At 40.8% G+C, this 18800-nt stretch overlaps 1 protein-coding gene across 6 annotated transcripts in view; it reads left to right on the top strand.

Moving 5' to 3' along the window:
* The window catches only part of ctnnd2b (catenin (cadherin-associated protein), delta 2b), a 166422-nt gene that overhangs the window by 118766 nt on the left and 28856 nt on the right, over window positions 1-18800 (top strand). For all 6 annotated transcript variants that reach the window (XM_034613774.1, XM_034613772.1, XM_034613770.1 and 3 more), the window contains one exon: window positions 14718-14904. In XM_034613774.1, the coding sequence (XP_034469665.1) occupies window positions 14718-14904 (187 nt within the window). The remainder of the gene's footprint in view (window positions 1-14717; window positions 14905-18800) is intronic.

The raw sequence follows: 18800 nt of genomic DNA, 5'->3' as shown, positions 1-18800 counted from the left end.
CTGTCATGTGTTGGTCCATAAGACCATGCAGAGGCGCACACAACCCTGGGAATTCAACCATCTTCTCCAGGAGCTGCATCCAGATGACTGCCATTCCCAGTGCTAACTGAGGCTGACCAGTGATCAGTTAGTTGACCTTCTAGTTAAGGTTGTTGCCAGAATCAGAGTTTCATTCTCAACGCTGATTGGCTTTCGCAACATCGCTGTACGCCCTGTGCTAAGGCACAGTGCCAAAGCAGGAAGTATTGTGCCCTTTGTGTAGTGAGGCAGTCATCAATGGCATAGAGGTCAGGGTGATGTGTGTGAGTATAGCATATATTACCCTAACCATCCTTCCGCACACCCACAATCTTAACCTTAAGCATGTGTAGATGGAATGCTCAGACCCTTACAACTCATCCATCCATCAATCCATAATCTATACCTCTTATCCTTCAGGTTGATCCAGGGCTTGTTGTTGGGAAAACACAGGGATGGTTTATGTGCTGTGTTATCCCGCCTGTCATGGAGCTGATGTCGTCTCCGCGGGGCTCACACAGGACAGCCCAGTCTGTGGCCTCACTACATCCCTGCTGAGGCTCATTAGCTTCCTGTTGTCCACCTCCTTACTGTTCTTGTGGTCGGAGGATGATGGGTGAAGTGGGATTAGGAAGCACAAGGCTGTGGGCTGATCTGTCGAGGAGGCTCTCTATCTCTATCTGCCTGCAATCTCTGTCCACTGTCTTTCATCATATTTCATAAACAGCATCCAATGTTAATGTTAGAGTCTGCAACATCCAAGCTGTAACTATGATTTTTCAGATTTAGATATATCTGACTTGGGACTTGGTGATACGCAATTGCTTGAAAAAGCACAAACAAACCCTGATGCCTTGTGTACACTAAAGTAACTAAACCCAAATTGAACGTCTATAGTGATCAACTCTGCAATCAAACAGCTGTCTTTAGGCATCCAACAATGTGAACATCCACAAGTTACACTATTTTCTTCCATCCTACGTGGACGTATCGGCTTAACCTGGTGTGTCCAACTGAGCTGTTGCCCCCAAATTATTATTCGTCCTTGCAAACTCTCTGAAACCAAACTGTCCCTGTGTCCAACGAAAGCTGCCCTTGAGTCTTTATCCACTCCTAAACGCCCCTAATTATTTACAGCGGCGTTTTCACATCAGGGTGACATGAGATTCCGGTGAGGGACAGACATTTTCAGGGTTATTCGCGGTAAAAGGGGACAGCAATAAAAGGAAAAAAAGAAAACAGCTGAACGATTTCCCAGCACAGGAAAGCCTTATCTGGAAAAGTAAAATAGAGGTGTCCTCGCATTTTCCCACATACAGAGAATGACCCACATGTGCTCCGTGCATTTATGTATATTTTGTATGTGTGTAGTGAATATTGGAAAGGCTTTAGCTTAGCAGGGATGGAAATAAAAGGTTTTTTGTATGCTGCTGGAGTCTTAAAGAAGATTACCATATAAATTAGAGCAGCAATTCAAGGCACGGAGCACAGAAATCCCTCCTGTCACAAATTAATCAGCTGAACGACCGACCGGACGCAGACAGACTGTGCTCCCCTCTCTCCCCTCTCTCCTCTCTCTCTCTCTCAGGGACCCAGAGGAAATATCTCTCCCTCTTTCTGTTTCCCAGCCTCTCTCACTCCCTCTCTTATCCCTCTGTGGTACGGTTTTCATAATTGGTCTCCCCCTTTCTTCCTCTCTCTCTCTCTCTCTCTCTTTCGCCTGTCCTCTTTGCCTTTCTCTGTCTCCCTTTGTTCCACTCTTTCTCTTTAACACCTGCCCTCTCTGCCTCTTTCTCCATCTCCCTCTCTCTGGTGAGCATTTTGAATCAGGATCACTGTGGGGAGTCAAGCTGCCTGCCTCGCTAGCCGCAGATTGAGACACACACAAACACACACACACACTCAATCTATCATGTGTACTGTTTGCTTAATGGCAAAAAAGTCAAAAACAAGGTTGTTGTCCTCCACTATTATGTCCCTCTCCCTCTTTATGTTAAACTAGTGCAGTGCCTGTTCCAAGCCGCCACTGCTGCAGAGCGCTGGTCACCTGTTTATTCAAAGTTTGTATTGAACATATCACGTCCAAATCGCAGCAAATTCCACACTGCACTTCCTAGGGCCCTTAAAAACATGCCAAGCATGAAGCCGATAGGTTATAACATTCTCCAGGTATGTGTTTCACGCGCAGACAGACAAAGATTTCTGGAATTATAAGACAAATAATTGCTTTCTATTGTCTTCCTTACTGGATGATAACTACAGATGATTATTTGTAACTCTGCAGCCCAGATACAGCGTACAACAAGACAAAACATCTTCTAATTCATCTTTGGATGTAGCAACATTACATTGGAGGAGTGATTATTTTGACCTGCTGGTGATGCAGAAGGAAAGGTCACGAGATCACCACACTCAGTAAAGCCTCTGCCTCAGAGGACCGTCAGGGTCAGAACAATATTTAAATGCAATTCTTAAATGTGTTTTTTACCTAAAAATACTCCTATTCAGTACTGCTGCCTTAACAATTCTTACAAAATCCCTGCAGCCAAGTTTTCTTGGAATGTCCCATCTGAGGGCAAATAGGTGTAGGATGCATCAGTATCACTTTATCAGGCAGCTATGTGATAATGTCACAGACTGTTGTGGTGTTTGCAGAGGGCATGAAGCTCAGGCATGTTGTGCTTCACTGCTTTGGCCTGAAGGAAACTATATGATGCTGTGGTGATTTTGTCTGCAGAAACATTCACAGCAGACCAGAAATAGTGTTTTGTCTTTGTGTCTTATATGTTTGAAATATTGGTTCTTGTCCTAGTGATTAATTAACTATTGATTAATTAGTGAAAAAACGTATGTATTGGTTTTTATTTCTCAAAGAAGAAATCATTATCTGTAATATAAAAAAACACACCAACAGCTGAAGCTGTAGTGGAAATACAACTTATCAATCCAGGTACAGTTTAGGTGTATTTTTGTTAATGTCACGGACAAGTAATGCTTATTCCACGTATGACACCAGTTTAAAGGGATAGTTCACCAAAAATTCACTCATTATCTACTCACCACTGTCCGCAAGCCCAGACATGCATTTTTGACTCAAAACGAGGTAATTTGAGGTCACCATGTTTTTAGCTTAAATGTCCTCTGATATCTTCCTACGAGGTGCGTTCAAGGACTTTCGGGCACATCATCATGTGGCTACGTCGGCTAGCTTTGCTACTTCCGGTAGTGGACATTTAGGCTTAAAACATGGTGTAAATGACCTTGTTTCGAGTCAAATATGAATGTCAGGGCTTGCAGACACTTGGATGACACAACATGAGCAGTATGGAGGCATGTTATGTTTTTTATTACATCTAAAGAATCAGTCCCTACTTACTTCAATTGTATTGGATTTGGCTGCAACACTGTTTACCCTTGAAACTCCTTAGTGTTTTGTGGACTCAAACACTTCACCCACTCCTCCATCGGCATAGTGGTGAGTAGATAATGAGGGAATTTTCATTTTTCTGTGAACTATCCCATTAACCCAGGTGAAGAATCTGTTCTCGCTGACTCACAGAGCTCTGCATGGGCTTCATTCAAATTCTTTATCCCCCTTTAAAATTCACACGCTGTCAGTAACTGAGGGTCCACCTTTTTTCACCCAGTCACAGCAGCACACATCAGCGCATGTGACAGACCCGGGCTGCTCACGTTTGGTGTCAGCTCTTCAGGAGCAGATATGGAAGTTGTCAGGCTCGTGCTGCGATGGGAACTCTCAGCAGTCACAACTCTAGTCCAGTTCAGGAGAAGCAAATAGATAACAGAGTAAAGTAGAGCTCATATTAAAGCACAAACTCACATTAAAAGGTACTGTGAAATAAAATGAAATATTTACAAAATTAAAACAGTTCAGGATTTGTGGCAGAAGGTTATCCAGCTTTAATTTCACCATCTGTGTAGAAATATTGGTTTGATTAAAAGCAACATACAACACTTTCAAACATTTAGAGTATCACCGCAAAAAAACATGCATGTGAAAAGCGATAGGAGTCTATTTTATAAAACAATTTCTGAAGCAAACACAATAAAATGAAATCACATTTCTTATAAAGTCTAAATTGGAGCATTTATTTCATTTCATGGTCACAAACTCTGTCCAGTCAGCGACAAAGTAATTGAAAAAGATGTTGGCATATCTGTGTGTTTAGTAGAGAGAACAAGTTGAGTAGACAAAGCTAATGTGGCACGTAACCAAAGTGAATTCCACAAACATACAAGCAGCTGTGTGCCCTTGAGTTACACTGCGCTCATGAACTCATTTTTCTGTCCATTTAAACTGAAGTGTTAATGTGTCTCCAGGAAAAAAAAAAGATTCTAGGTTCAGCTTGTTTAAATGCAGGTGAGTAATGTTTCCATCCAATAACACCAGACTTTATGTGCTGTACTTTCTCTAATAACTGTACTTGACATAAGAGGTGCTGGGTTTTTCTTTTCTTTACAAACCGACTCTGCTTGAGCTCAGAATAATTCTACAGTGTGGTATATAGATTGAGGCTTTCGAGAACCCAAAGGATCCTAGTAAACATGACTATACACATTAGGACAGAAGCTATATCTGCAATAAAGGGTTACCTAATTTATTAGTTGATTGTCATAAAGTTCATTAATTAAATAGTAATTCTGCATTTACGCATGGTAATAAAATTATAAAATTTGGTTGGAACCAAGACATTGTCTCTATTATCTTTGCACTTTTTCTTGGCATTTTATAGGCCCAACCGTTGATTGATTATTTTAAATGCTGGCAGATTCCTCACTAATGACAGTAGCTGCAGCTGTAGCTGAATCTCATTAATATGTAGCTATAGGCCTGTTAGGACCAAGTAATTAACACTGATCAATGCTCACCTCATTATGAAAACAATGAGCAAAGCTGACACTGAATTCTCTAGAAGCTGGGGGAGAATTGATTGGAACAAGTGACGTTTCTCTCATGTGCTAACAGACACATCAACAGTGCTGCATCCAAGGAAAAGTATAAGTTTCTTTTTTTATTCTAGACACATATAATTGACATCTTGGACATATCACACCTGGACGTACAGTATCTCTTAAAAATCAATAAATAGCATAATTCAATGTTGCACGCATCTTGAAATAATAGCTTCCTACAAATAAAAACATTTTTAATTTCACCAACATAAAGTTCTTCTCGCATTTAAACTGAATAAATAAAAATCATATTTATGTAGTCAATAGAAACATCATTACCTTGATGATAACTTTAAATATTAAAAACTACAATATTAACATATTAAACGATATAACCATGTCCCCCTTTTGCCTTTTATATAATAAACGTCCTACTTTGAGCGAAACAATCAGTCAGTATTTCCACCTTAACAATGCCAGTCTGAAAAACCACCTGAAAGAAGGTGTGGAGTAACATTTAAGACATTTTAAGCCACAAGGACAATTTTTTTTTAGGGCTGTAATAAGCTACTGGAGTGGGAATTTAATGAACACTCAAAGACCTTTATACTGTAAGTCACATTCACTGATTCATGCAGTGCTTCTATATATATAGTGCTTCTATATATTCCATTCACACACTGCCGTTCACACAAGGGTTTTGGGGGGTTTACTGTCTTACCAATGACACTTTAACATGCAGACTGGAGAAGAGGGGGATCGACCCACAGACCTTCTGGTGTTTGCCATTGATTCTGATCTTGTAAGACATGTCCACATGTTAACAACACAAAATGCAGCTTCATGTAACCGTTCACTGTTCCCACTGCTTAGGAAATGTGTCAAATCTGTGTCATATAAGGAATAAAAATGAGAGTGGGGACATTTTCAGCTGCCAGGCCGCTGGTTCAGTGATAACACTGATATTTAGCTCTCCCCTACTGAACTCTTGTGTCTTTTTGCTCCTGAAAATGAGAGCAATTAAAAAGCGGGTGTCAAGGTCAAACCATCAGTGTGGTGTCCTAATAAATGCTATGTAAGATGCTTACACCAAGTATTGCTAGCTGAGCCTTACAGAAATCACTGTTGTTACAGTTTTTCTAGTAGATGTGAGAATTAAGGCTCAAGTCATTCATTCTGAGACCTGCACAACAATTCTTTTTTTTTTCTTGAATTTATTTGGAATATAATGTTAACTTGTTTTTTCATATCCACCTTTTGGCAGGAGTTGGATTGCTTGACGCTCAGGTCACCACAAAGTATTGCTGAGGGTTTGCTATGAATACCAACAACATCATTTTCTGTATAGACCAGCAGAAATGTTTTTTTTCCGTATTTTTATAGAACCACTATACTCATGTCTGTTGTGTTGTAGTTGTCAAACCTCTCCCTCTGGTGACTACATACCAACCAGTAAACAGCAGTTGCTTTGGAAAGGTGAATCCAGAAAATAGTAACCTACACACTTACTTTCTCACTTTGTAAAAAAAACAACTGTCCTCTAAAAGTCTCAAATTCAGAGTCGGTCACACAAAAAGTCCCAAAAAATTTAAAAAACATACCAGGAGATTTAAGGGGCCAGGCAATAAATAAAACAAAAATATGTGCTGCAATGTTGCAGAGGACAGAAATATGATGGGGGAATCAAAGTACAGTGCAAATGAGAAATGGGTAATGGCTTCAGAGACAAAGAGAGATAGCCAGCATATTCATTTCCCCTCCCTCCATATAACAGTGCATTCATAACCTCCTGCTGCCACTCATGATGTAAGGCGGAGGCAATTAACCTCCTTCATCTGTCATACACCCGGCTGTGTGTGTGCGTGTGTGTGTGTGTGTGTGTGTGTGTGTGTGTGTGTGTGTGTGTGTGTGTGTGTGTGTGTGTGTGTGCAGGCCTGTGAAGCTCATATTAGCAGGAATTAATGTGAGTGTACCAGTTTGTGTGTATGCGAGTGTGTCTCGGATCAAAGATAAAATCCCACTGCCTTTCACCCCAGGGAGATGATGTCATACTCTGCAGAGCAAGAAGCGATTCTGGCAAACAGCTGACTTTACTCAAGATAATAATAAAAAAGAAATCACGGTTTTCTTGCAGCTGCAGCATGACATCATGTGCCCGTGATAATTAATGCAACTCGTAGATACACTCCTCCATGCTCCCCTTCCTTCAAACAGGTTTCTCTAGCAAACACTGGTGAAAGGCAACAACTAAATTGTAGATGTCGTTTCTTTTTCTAATTTAATTTTTGGACAATAAGTTAGAGAAGTCTGACAAACAATAGCATGCGTGCTCAGCAGTAGCTATTATGTGAAAGAGTTTGATAACAATAGGACTTTACACGCTGTGTTCCGACAATTTAGCTGCAGGGTGTCAAATATATTGACTGTCCTTATTTCGATTTTGCAGAGTGAAGTTCATTATTTTCATCACAGTAAACTGCCTTGGTGTTTGTGACAAGCATCCAACCAAAATGTTTTTGTAATAATATACATATCATGAATGGCAAATCCATGCACTGTGTATTACCACAGTGATTGTTTGCCAAAAAAATTTAGGCTTTGAGGGATGGGCCCATAGACTTCTTCCCTTAATACTGTTGCCTAGCAACAGAGCACAAGTTGGGCACGACGATAACATTTGAATGCCCCTTGGTTTTGTAACATGTGGACCGGTAGCTGTTTGTTAAGTTGAAGCGTGATACTTAAGCTGTGGACGTCTCGTTGCTTGCTGGCACCATTTACTTCTTTGAAAAACAGTTGGTCACCCAAGCACAATGAATCCTGGGATAGGTCGGGCCAGGAAGGATCCACCCATTAGAGCGTTCGTTTCTCAGGAATGGAACAACACATTTGTTGGCCATGTGTAAAGGAGCCTTCAAAATGGGACAGCCTAGTCGTAATCAGTCTTCAAAGGATGCAGCCCCTGAATTGAGACATTTTATAAAATGGTTGGTTCATCCAACTTGCAAAGCAATGCATTTCCTTGTGTTGTGAGTGAAAATGCAATTCCAGTTATAGAATTAACCGTTATGTGACTAAAAACATATTAAAACTACTCTGGATAATCTACAAAACACATGTGTACATAGGAACTACTTTCTGTTAATTGTTCTGTGGATTAGCTGGAGTAATTGGGACATTGTTTCTGGAGATGTTGCTGAGAATTAGTCAAATGGAAAATTTTCATTGCTAAACAATTTATTTCTCTTCCAGTCAGAGGGGTTTTTAACAGTTGACAAGGCCTGGGACTAAGCCCAGACGGTCTTAGGCTGAGGTCAGGGTGTGTGTGCACCCAGAGCGTGTGTTGAATGTTTTTTTAATGAGCCCTGAGTGCTCCTGTGTAACAAATGGAAATGTGCAGCCTTGAAAACCTCGGTTCAGCTTAACTTGAATGAGGAATACCTGCTTATGTGCTGGCTGTTTGCCTTTGTCTCATTGGTCTGTTAATAGTGTGTAGGCTTTTGGCAACTTGTGGGTCGTTTGTAAAATCAACTGATGGAAGTTTTGTGCAGCTGTTACCTTTTCATCATCATCCATATGGGGAATTCAGAACTGTTGTTATCATTATCTCTGCCGAGGAGGTTTTGGTTTCATTCGCGATTGTCTGTTGGTTAGCAAGATTACGCAAAAACTACTGGATGGATTGCCACGGAACTTGGTGTAAGGATGTGGTATGGGTCGGGTAAGAAGGCATTCAATTTTGGTCCCGATCCAAATCCAGGAATTTTTCCCCCTTTCTTAAACATTGCGAGATAGGGTGTTTAGTGACATTTTCATTGATTTCTCAGAGAATCATTTATGGATCTTGATGAAAATCTGGCATGTTAAGGGGACTAATATTCATGGGTGTGTGCAATTTGGTGCAGATCCAAATGAAAATCCGGATCAAGCGAATAAATATGTGGTTTCATAAGGAGACTGTTACGGCCTTAGCAGAGGTTTGCGTTGCCTGTACACAATGTTCTAAATGTATCCTTGTATGTACAAAAGACAAAACTTTTTATTTAAGTTTAACTTTAGTTAAATGTCTCTGAATTTCAGTTTCTCTGCTGTGCTTAAATTACGAGTTCACGGCGGCCAAAAGCTAAAACTGAGAGATGAAGGCCTATTATTATTTAGTCAATTTAGTTCAACAATTTGGTCCTTCTCATTGCACACAGTATGAATGTGACAGCCGTGTGATACACTCTCCAGCTGAGGAGGAAAACTGTGTCTGCTGCTGTGTTCCTTTTGCCTGGATGAGGGAGGAAGCAGCTGCTAACCTGTCCCCTGATCACCAGACAGCTGCTTTTTCAGTGTGTGGTTGGTGAAGACACCTAATGACCAAATAACATCACAACTTCTGGACCGGCTGTAGCACTTCATCTGCATTCTGATTTAATCCGTGTTTGAAACTATAGAGGTTTATTTTACATTCAACTTGTAAATCAGACAGTGGTGAAAGAACAGATTTGGATTTGGCTTTTCACCCGTGTGGAGTTTGCATGTGAGTTCGTGGGTTTTACTCTGACTTCCTCCCGCAGACCAAAGACATGCAGATTGGGGTGAGGTTAAACAGGAGGTTCTAAATTGACCGTAGGTGAGAATCTAAAAGCGAATGGTTGTTTTTCTCTGCATGTCACCCCATACCTTGGCCACCTGTCCTTGGTTCCAGCTCCCTCTGTGACCCTCAAGATATAAGCCGTGTAAATAATGGATGGATGTGTAAAGCTTATAAGCTTAAAGATATAAGCTGTGTCTGAATTCACTCCCTTTTCCACTCATTCATTGCTCCCTATAAAAAAAGACAATCAGTAGTTTAAACGAGCAGTAAATTGTGATTTCAGACACTTGTCTTTAATTTGTGTAATTACAATCACAATTATAATTTGACTTGTCTGTAAATCAACTGAACATCTGGGAATCTTTCAAATACCCTTAATCCATTGGGCTGTTACCAGAATCTCCAAGCAACGGATACTACTTTTTTATCCCACAGGCTTTTTCCCCAACAGGCGTTTCAACTTGTCATAGTAGGGAGGACACAGAGGTTACTGATAACATCAAGGATGAGTCCTAATGTTGCCAGAGATTATGTTTTCCAGCAAAAATGTCAGAATACTCCAGCAGCAGATATTACAGAAGGACAAAGCTACCATAAGTCAATAAGTGGTTCTCAGGGGACTCAGGTGAGGACTTTTGTTTTTATCTTACCTTTTGGGGTACGATGAAATTTGGGTTAATATTTTTACGTAAATGGAGAGATTTTAGTCACAGTTGAATTTATGCATATTAGGAGCATAGAGACTTAGGCAAAAGGTACCTGGGGACCCTATATTGAACCAAATCAACGCCTGATGCCAAACTACATCATTTCATTCTTCAAATTATTCTTTTACTATCAAACTTATAAACACAGTCCATACTGTGCATTCCCATAAGTAATAATTAAGTAATTATGCTAGAGTGCTAACCTCCACCACTACCATAAACACATTTAGACATTCTAGCCTTCAACCAAACCAGAGAAGATTTTAGCAGACAAATTGTGGCATGGAGTCTTTTTCGGGGGTTTACAGCTATGGTATCATTGCAGTCTCCTGTACATAGACGATTAAAGAATTTGAGGGGTTTCTCTCAAAGAATCCTCATTGCTGTGGACTTGTGTAATCAGTTCCCGAGGGCCCCCTCTCAGATCGGGGCCCCAGGCAATCTCCTGCTTTGTCTCCCCTGTTGCAAAGCCCCTTATGCATTTTTTCAATAGCAATATATCTGTTACATATTTTACCTACAGCATGCCTTTAGCTCAAAGCCCGGGCACAGGGGGGAACAGCTAGACGAGCCCATAACAGCGATCTCCTCCAAAATTAAATCATTCAAATGTTGTATCTTGTGTATGTAAAATATATTTGTAGAAATAGAAAACAAGTAATTTCCACGGAGTTGTGGTTATTGATTAGACCTATTTACAGACAACAGTCCTGATTAAGTTTCAAGCTTCACTCAATCATAAATACACAAAACCTAAATGGCTCTCTGATTACACTTGATGGTAAACTAAATTTATACTAAATGTCTACGCTAACAGAACCATAAGTCGTTTTCAGACCTGTCCCGTGGAGGATCTCCAGAGAATTAGGTCCAGACTTTCTCCCCAGTTTATCTTTCACACTTGCACAACACAGCTGGAGATTCTCTGCTCAGCAGCGTTCACAACAGCAACAAATTCTCCACAGGATTCAGGTGAGGGATGGTGCAGCAGGCGGACTCAGGAGGTTCTTACTCAGGCATTTGCATTCACACATACTCGTCCTACGTAGAAACTGCGGTGTTCAGTGCATGTCTAAACGCAGCTGTACAGAGATAACATTTACTTTATAGTCCATGTAGTTGTGAAGAAAACAAGCTTTTTCGCTGAAATGTGTTCCTTTGAAAAACAGTGACATTAGATCATTTTGCAGTAATTCGCTTCTAACACTGTGGGGGAAAAACACAGCAACATTAGCTGACTCACAAATGTTAAAAACCAAGGTCAGTTAGAATTATAACGTGTCACACTGAATGTTAAGGTTGAAGAAAAGCCCAGCACGCCCTCTTTGCCCTCATGAGCAGGAGAAAAGATGAGAGGGAGAGAAGACACTTTTGCTGACATGACGGTTCCGGCTAATTATGAAGCCAGAAGCTAGTCATTTAGAAACTCCTCCTGACCACAAACAGACACTGCTGCCTTTACAGTCCACATAAACACAGTCCAAAGGGCTGACAAGAGCTGGGGCTGATTTGTTGATGGGGCTTAAATGCACACGCGCGCGGACACATGCACAAACACATGTACACACACAAGAACAAATTCATACAAACCCGCAAAGACAGATAACAGAAGCTGTGATTACACAGTCGCTGTTCAGCCAAGGGTGAACAACACTGCACTAAAGAGAGGACGCCTTATTCCAAACACACACACACATGTGAGGATGGGATGTTATACCACTGCCACGGCTGCAATTACAACAAAGGCGGGGGTAGATAAGTGCAGATATGACTTGGGGTGGACACTCAACACATAATTATATGAGAACATAGATCAGGACATAGACACTATTCAAGATGAAGGTCAACAAGAATTATGAGATGTTTTGTCGATCCTCAAGGTCATTAGCACAGTGTGTGTGTGTGTGTGTGTGTGTGTGTGCGCGCGTGTGTGTGTATGTGTGTGTGTGTAAAAACACTCAAGAAATCAGTGTTTTCCAGCAAACTGCAGCGATTTGCCTCTTACCTCCTCTGTCCTTCTCTTGAAAGGCTCTGAGACGGCCTGTGTGTGTGTGTGTGTGTGTGTGTGTGTGTGTGTGTGTGTGTGTGTGCGTGTGTGCGTGTGTGCATGTGTGTGTATGTGTGAGTGTGTGTGTGTGTGTAAAAACACTCAAGAAATCAGTGTTTTCCAGCAAACTGCAGCGATTTGCCTCTTACCTCCTCTGTCCTCTTGAAAGGCTCTGAGACGGCCTGTGTGTGTGTGTGTGTGTGTGTGTGTGTGTGTGTGTGTGTGTGTGTGTGTGTGTGTGTGTGTGTGTGTGTGTGTGTGTGTGTGTGTGTGTGTGTTTGACTCATGAATAGCAAAACAGCAGGCAAGAAACAAGTCACTCCATTTTCTGGTTTGGCTGGTAACTCTATGTTGGATTCAGGTGAGGATTTTAAGAACAGGAGGGAGCTGTGGTGGAATTTCGTGTTTCGGGTGCGTCTCTTAAATTTGTTGTACCTCGTTATTTATAAGCTGCAGCAGCACAGCGTCGACGTGGAGTGATAAATAAAAGGTTATGTTGTGAAATTTGATAACATTTGACATTTGCGTCGCTCCTGTGTAAGATGCAGGGTTCTAATTAGCAGTTGTGTGTGTATATCCGTGTACTCTGTGTGTAGTGTCTGCCCTTTCGTCTGATTGTTTTATCATCATGACTTTGCCAGGTCTGAGTTGCTGAGAGTTTTTCCGCCAGCATATCCGGACCCATGAAAGAGCTGTTAGTTCAGCCCTCTGTATAATCATTTGGGATGAACACAGTGCTCAGTGTGCTGCAGCTTCTTGACTCTGGTTTTAAAAAATAACATGAGACACATTCCATGTCTGTTTGAATCTGTACTAATGTCATAGCTAGATTGTTTAACTAGTTATCACACAGAGTGGAGGCTAGTTAGCCTGAATTGCTTGCTAATGCTTTCCAACAAATACAATAAAAGCTTTGTTTCCAAAACAGAAACTTTCCCCAGGAACTAGGGGCCTTTGCTGGAACTCTGTCTGTTTTCACCGCAGGGAGCAGGGTCTAAATTAAGTTCCTTTTTTTCAATCCAAAAAGTCCCTGCTTGGGGAAAGTACAAGAAAACTTTGGGGTGGAGCCTGCAGCTTTGAACGTGCCTGATTGGTTGAGTAATCCAGGATTTCATTTCGGGTGATCAATCTCTGCAATATTTCTTAAGTCTATGTTAAGTCTAGAATTTTGTGTATTATTACTGATGCAGTAAATCATCGTCAACAACAGCAGCACGATTTGAATCTTCTCCATGTTTACTGTTGCTGTAGTGTTGCTTGATTTATATAGTTTCATCATTGTTGTACGGTCTTCTGCATTACTGCCTCCTAGTGGACTGGAATGGAACAGCTTACTGTGGCAATCAGCTGTTCTCTTTCCTCATCTCCCATGGTCTTTGGGCCATGGTGAAAACGCAGATGACCTACAGTCTGCAGCTGTAGAGAACCTTTTAGTTACTCGAAAAAACTTCATGGGTCTAAAAATTTGAGGTACTTTTGATCCAAACTGAGCTTAAAATAGAAACTAACTGCATGATTGGTCCTGTAAATTGGTAAATTCTGACATGCTTCTTAAATTATAAATAATAGTCTATAAAAGGGATATATTTATTTTTGTATTCAGTATCAGGGTTTTGTTTTGTATACTGGTGGGTTCATCAGGGAGGCTGCAGAGGCTAATGTGCTGTTTGGCATCCAGCTGCAGCATCCTACAAGTCACAGAATCTAATTTAGGATGGTCATGCCTTTTAAGATCACTGTCTGGATATGAATTCAACAAAACTCTGAAACTGGAAGTTAAAGTTAAATTGTCTAGTGTTGAGTAATTACAAATCATCTATTAACAAAAGCTCAAATATTCAATAGTATGCACATGCAGTTTTTGTCCCATCAGTCCACAAATGTTCCCTGTTGTTTATTATATTATTATTTTCCTTTCCCTAAGATCAGCTGTATTTATGTCCGACCACTACCTCAGTGTCAACAAAGTGAACCAGGGGTCTTTGGGGTCCCTGTGGCTCCAGAGCCTTGGCGTGGCTGTGTGATTTGCTTGGTTGGTAATCCAGTCTTGGTGTTACTAATCACATTATTGATTGCTGTGTTCTCTTCAAGTTTTCCAGTGAGCCAGTGAATCAGTATGCACATTATCAGCTAAATTGAACTCAGCCATAGTTAATTTCATTATTTACCCCTGTGCTTTTCCTACTGTGACATGTCAAAATGTCCTCCATGGAGAAAAAGTATTTCGTCTCAGTTGAGAACACGTGTCTGGCTTTGCAGACTGCTGGGAAGCATCACAATATTGCAGTAACTGACTGCTCACGAAAACCTACTAAATATTTCAGTGTTTTTTGGCCTGGAGTTGTCTTTGAGCCTGTCTCTCTCCCTGCTTCCTGTCTGCCTTGCTCCTCTATTGTTCCTTTTCCTTTGCATTGGTTTTCACCGCCTGTCTCCCTGCTGTCCTCTGCAGGTGTCCTGTGGAACCTGTCGTCATGCGATGCCCTGAAGATGCCCATCATCCAGGATGCCCTGGCCGTGCTGACCAACGCTGTGATCATCCCTCACTCGGGCTGGGACACCTCCCCGCATACACAGGAGGACCGCAAACTGCACCTACACTCCTCCCAGGTCCTCCGTAACGCCACGGGCTGTCTCCGGTCAGTGTCACTGCCTGATTCTGCCAAGTGTTTTATTTGTTATTATGCTCCCATGCCGGCAACAACTGTGACCAGAGGCATTGTGTTTTCAGATTGTCCATATTTATGGAACTGAAAACATAATTCCTCCTGCCACAGCTGTATGTTCCACCCTTGTGAACATGATGTCTCAGAAACCCCTTGAGGAAATTGCTTCAAATTTGGCACAGATGTTCACTTGAACACAAGGTGGAACTGATTCGAATTTGGTGGCTAAAGGTCAAGATCCCTGTGACCTCACAAATTACGTTTTTTTGGCCATAACTCAAAGTTACATGTATAACATGACTCTGGACATAGATGGACATAAACTACAACTTGAGTGGTTGGTGGAGGCATACAACTGCATACAATAGGAATTTTAATTCACACATTTGCAAAATCACATACTATTATCTTGATATTCATGGTGCATCAACTGATGGGTTATCCTGTTGGAACTACTTCAGCAGAGACACATATTACTTTGCAGAGGTGTTATGCTGTTCACACACTCTGCATCTAACAGCCACATTCAAACAGAGTTTAAAGCTTTCTGTATTCAGTGTTATTTTTCCCGTGGACACACAGAGAAGTGACAGACTTAGCTGAATCTAAGATGACTCACAGTTTGGCATTCGAGCTGCAGTGGCTTTTCATTTTGTCACTTGAGACGTGATGCTAGTCATACAGTGCAATGTGGAAGTAGTAGACTATGACACATTTTTTGTGATTTGGCTCTGTGCTGCAGCAGGATGGATATGGGAAAACAAAACTAGTGGCTTCACAATTTAGGGCTGACCTCTGATGTTTCTAATTGCTTTATATATTATTAATAAAATGAATGCATTGCTTTTATATTTAAATGTCACCCAAGTTTGGGGTCAGGGCTATGAACCGATATATTATAGAGTGTAGTTTTTGTTCTTAACATAAACTTTTATTCCATAACCTCACACTCATCATCAATGTAACAACATATTTTTAATGTCAGAGCCATTTTATAGCTCCGCTGCCAACAGCTGTGGTCATTAGCATTATGTTTCTCAGGTTGTCCATCCGTATTCTGCAAATTTTCCACAAACATTCACTTTAAATCAGAGATGATCTGATTAGACTTTGGTGGTCAAAGGACAACATCTCTGCTATGTCCCAGAACAGGTCTTTGATCATAACTTGAGAACTTAAGTGATAATAAGGACAAACATCGAATTGGATGAAATGAGGAACACTTTTCTGACCACTTATCAGCCCCAAAAATCAGGAACAGATGGGGGGGATTGGGACCATATTAGATTTTTTTGCCACTTGGGGTCACCACAAAAAGCTATAAACCCAACATCATCATATTATACCAAACTTATTACGGTGAAAATTTGAGCTAGCTCCAAGTCTATTGTATTTCCTGAGGGAAATGTGTTTATTCTTCTAAATTCCCTACGATGTTCACTACCTTGTCACGAACCTTATCTGCGAGGCCAAATCAAAACGGTAAAGTTGTGCACCCTCGAACCAAATTAATAAGTTCAGAAGTGTAAATGCAAGAACTGAAGGGAACAGCAGAGTTGGATGGTAATTGTCTGAATATGTCAACCCAAATGACTCATATCAGCTACTCGTAGTCATTTAATCTATTGTTACTAAACTACAGATTGTTTGTGGACAGAGATTAATTGCATTTATATACAGTGCAGTGGACCTAGTCATTTATTTCCCTATGTAACAAGATACCTTGTCCCTCCTTAGCTGAGACATTTAAATATGACTGTTATTAGCTTATTTGTGTTTGCTGATGGCTTCAATTGACTTTACTCATTCCTACAAATTATGGTTATAAGACAAGACAATAGGAAGCAGGGAAAGTGGAGGCATGTTTGATTGTGGCAATGTCAGACTAACCTCACAAACTAATACATCATCTGCCTCGTGTGTGTGTGTGTGTGTGTGTGTGTGTGTGTGTGTGTGTGTGTGTGTGTGTGTGTGTGTGTGTGTGTGTGTGTGTGTGTGTGTGTGTGTGTGTGTGTGTGTGTGTGTGCGTGATCCTGCAATAGCGGTCCCTCATAGCTCTCAATTCTGTAAAATTTAATAAAATCGCTCTGTGGCTCTGATACCAGTGTATAGAACCATTAGCTTTCGTAATTTTATTTTCAAATTGCTTTATAGTATTTCATCTGCAGGAATCCATCATAATTCTGTTTTGTTTTCTTGGCTTCTGCCTTAAAGGTGTACCGACACAATTTGTTGTTCTTTTCAGATCCCCTCAACTCTCCACTGTGAACTCTCTCTATACAGTTCAGTGGAAGTTACTCTGGCAGCAATGTATGAAAGTATCAAATCCTGTTATTCTAACAATACATGTGTTCTTGTATGTCCAGAAATACAGTGTAATAGTGCTCTGTCTACCTTAAAGGACTACAGATGCAATGAAAATAACACATGTAAGTACTATAATTCTGAGGCTATGGCCAAACTAAAACGTTTCAGCATTTCAGCCCTGTATCAGAATCTCTGTTCATACTGCTATAAAATGACAATTCATGCACACCGGTCATTCACATGCTGGTATATACAGGAAGCAGATTATCGGAAGAGGAACAGCAATAGTGAAAAGGAAGAGCAGGACTTTCTTTGCTTAGACAGATGACGAGGTGGAACTGAAAATAAAGGTTATCAATACTTGTAATTTCTTTTCCATGTTGCGTTAAGGATATGTCATGAAGGTTTATCGTTGCCACTGACTGGTTACATTAAAGCAAAGCAAAAAGCAACAATTACTCATAATAAGAAGCTACTTAAGAAGATAGCTTTTCAGAGCCTTTAAAACAAGATATAACTCATCATTAGATATTCCTAAACATGAAATTAGTATTGCTGCAATGGTTTCCAAATGATAAAAATGCTGTGGTCTAGTCTGAGCTCATAAATATTTCTAGCAGAATTTTTCTTTTTCTTTTTTTTCTTGATGTGCTATTGGTTCCACTCCATCAAACATTTGAGTGTCAATTGAAAAAAAACATCTTGTAGACAGAAAAATTACAACTTGGCCTGAAACATCATCCGTCTGCATGTAGCGCTCACTTTTTAGATTTTATTATTCCTTATTCTTCCCTCGGACCCACTTGTTATAAATCAGAACAATGTATTTGCTTTGATGATGAGACATCATTGATTTTGTTATATGGCATTTGGAATGAGAACAATGCTTGACATTTCCAAATATTTAATATTGCAGACGTGGCAAAAGTGCAGCACAAGTTGAATGGAAATAGAGTAGGACTGCATCTCTGTCTGCAAGCTCGTGTGTGTGTGTGTGTGTGTGTGTGTGTGTGTGTGTGTGTGTGTGTGTGTGTGTGTGTGTGTGTGTGTGTGTGTGTGTGTGTGTGTGTGTGTGTGTGTGTCAGAATACATGTGAGGGCCATTAATCTCAGACACAATATGTATCCTCTCCCGCTCCCAGTGAAAATAACTTACACATATTGGCAGCAAGCACAGGTCATGGTGCTGTTATGTGATTCGGTTTGTTTGGTGTGTATTTGTTGCAGGTGATAGCTTTGTGTGGATCAGCTCCCTAAACTCGAAGGGCTAATTCATCTTTCTCACGCCTCGTTAGGGAATGCTGGGAGTCTGATTAAAGATTGAATATTTCATGGCGGGTTTGGTACACCGCCGGCCACCTGCTCTTCTTCACTCTCTCTCTTGCTCTCTCTCACTATCTCCCGTTATCCCCCTCGCTTTCTCATTTTCCCTCTTTTCCCTTTCATCACTCTCTTCTCCCTCGCTCCGTCTCATTCTTACCCCACCTCTCCTCTCTCTCAATCATATTATCCCTCCTTTATCATTTTTCTTTATATGTCTTGCCCTGGCCCTGCCTCACTGTC

Source organism: Hippoglossus hippoglossus, chromosome 17, assembly GCF_009819705.1.
Source record: "Hippoglossus hippoglossus isolate fHipHip1 chromosome 17, fHipHip1.pri, whole genome shotgun sequence".
NCBI lineage: Eukaryota > Metazoa > Chordata > Actinopteri > Pleuronectiformes > Pleuronectidae > Hippoglossus > Hippoglossus hippoglossus.
This window is presented reverse-complemented; position numbering and strand designations above follow the sequence as displayed.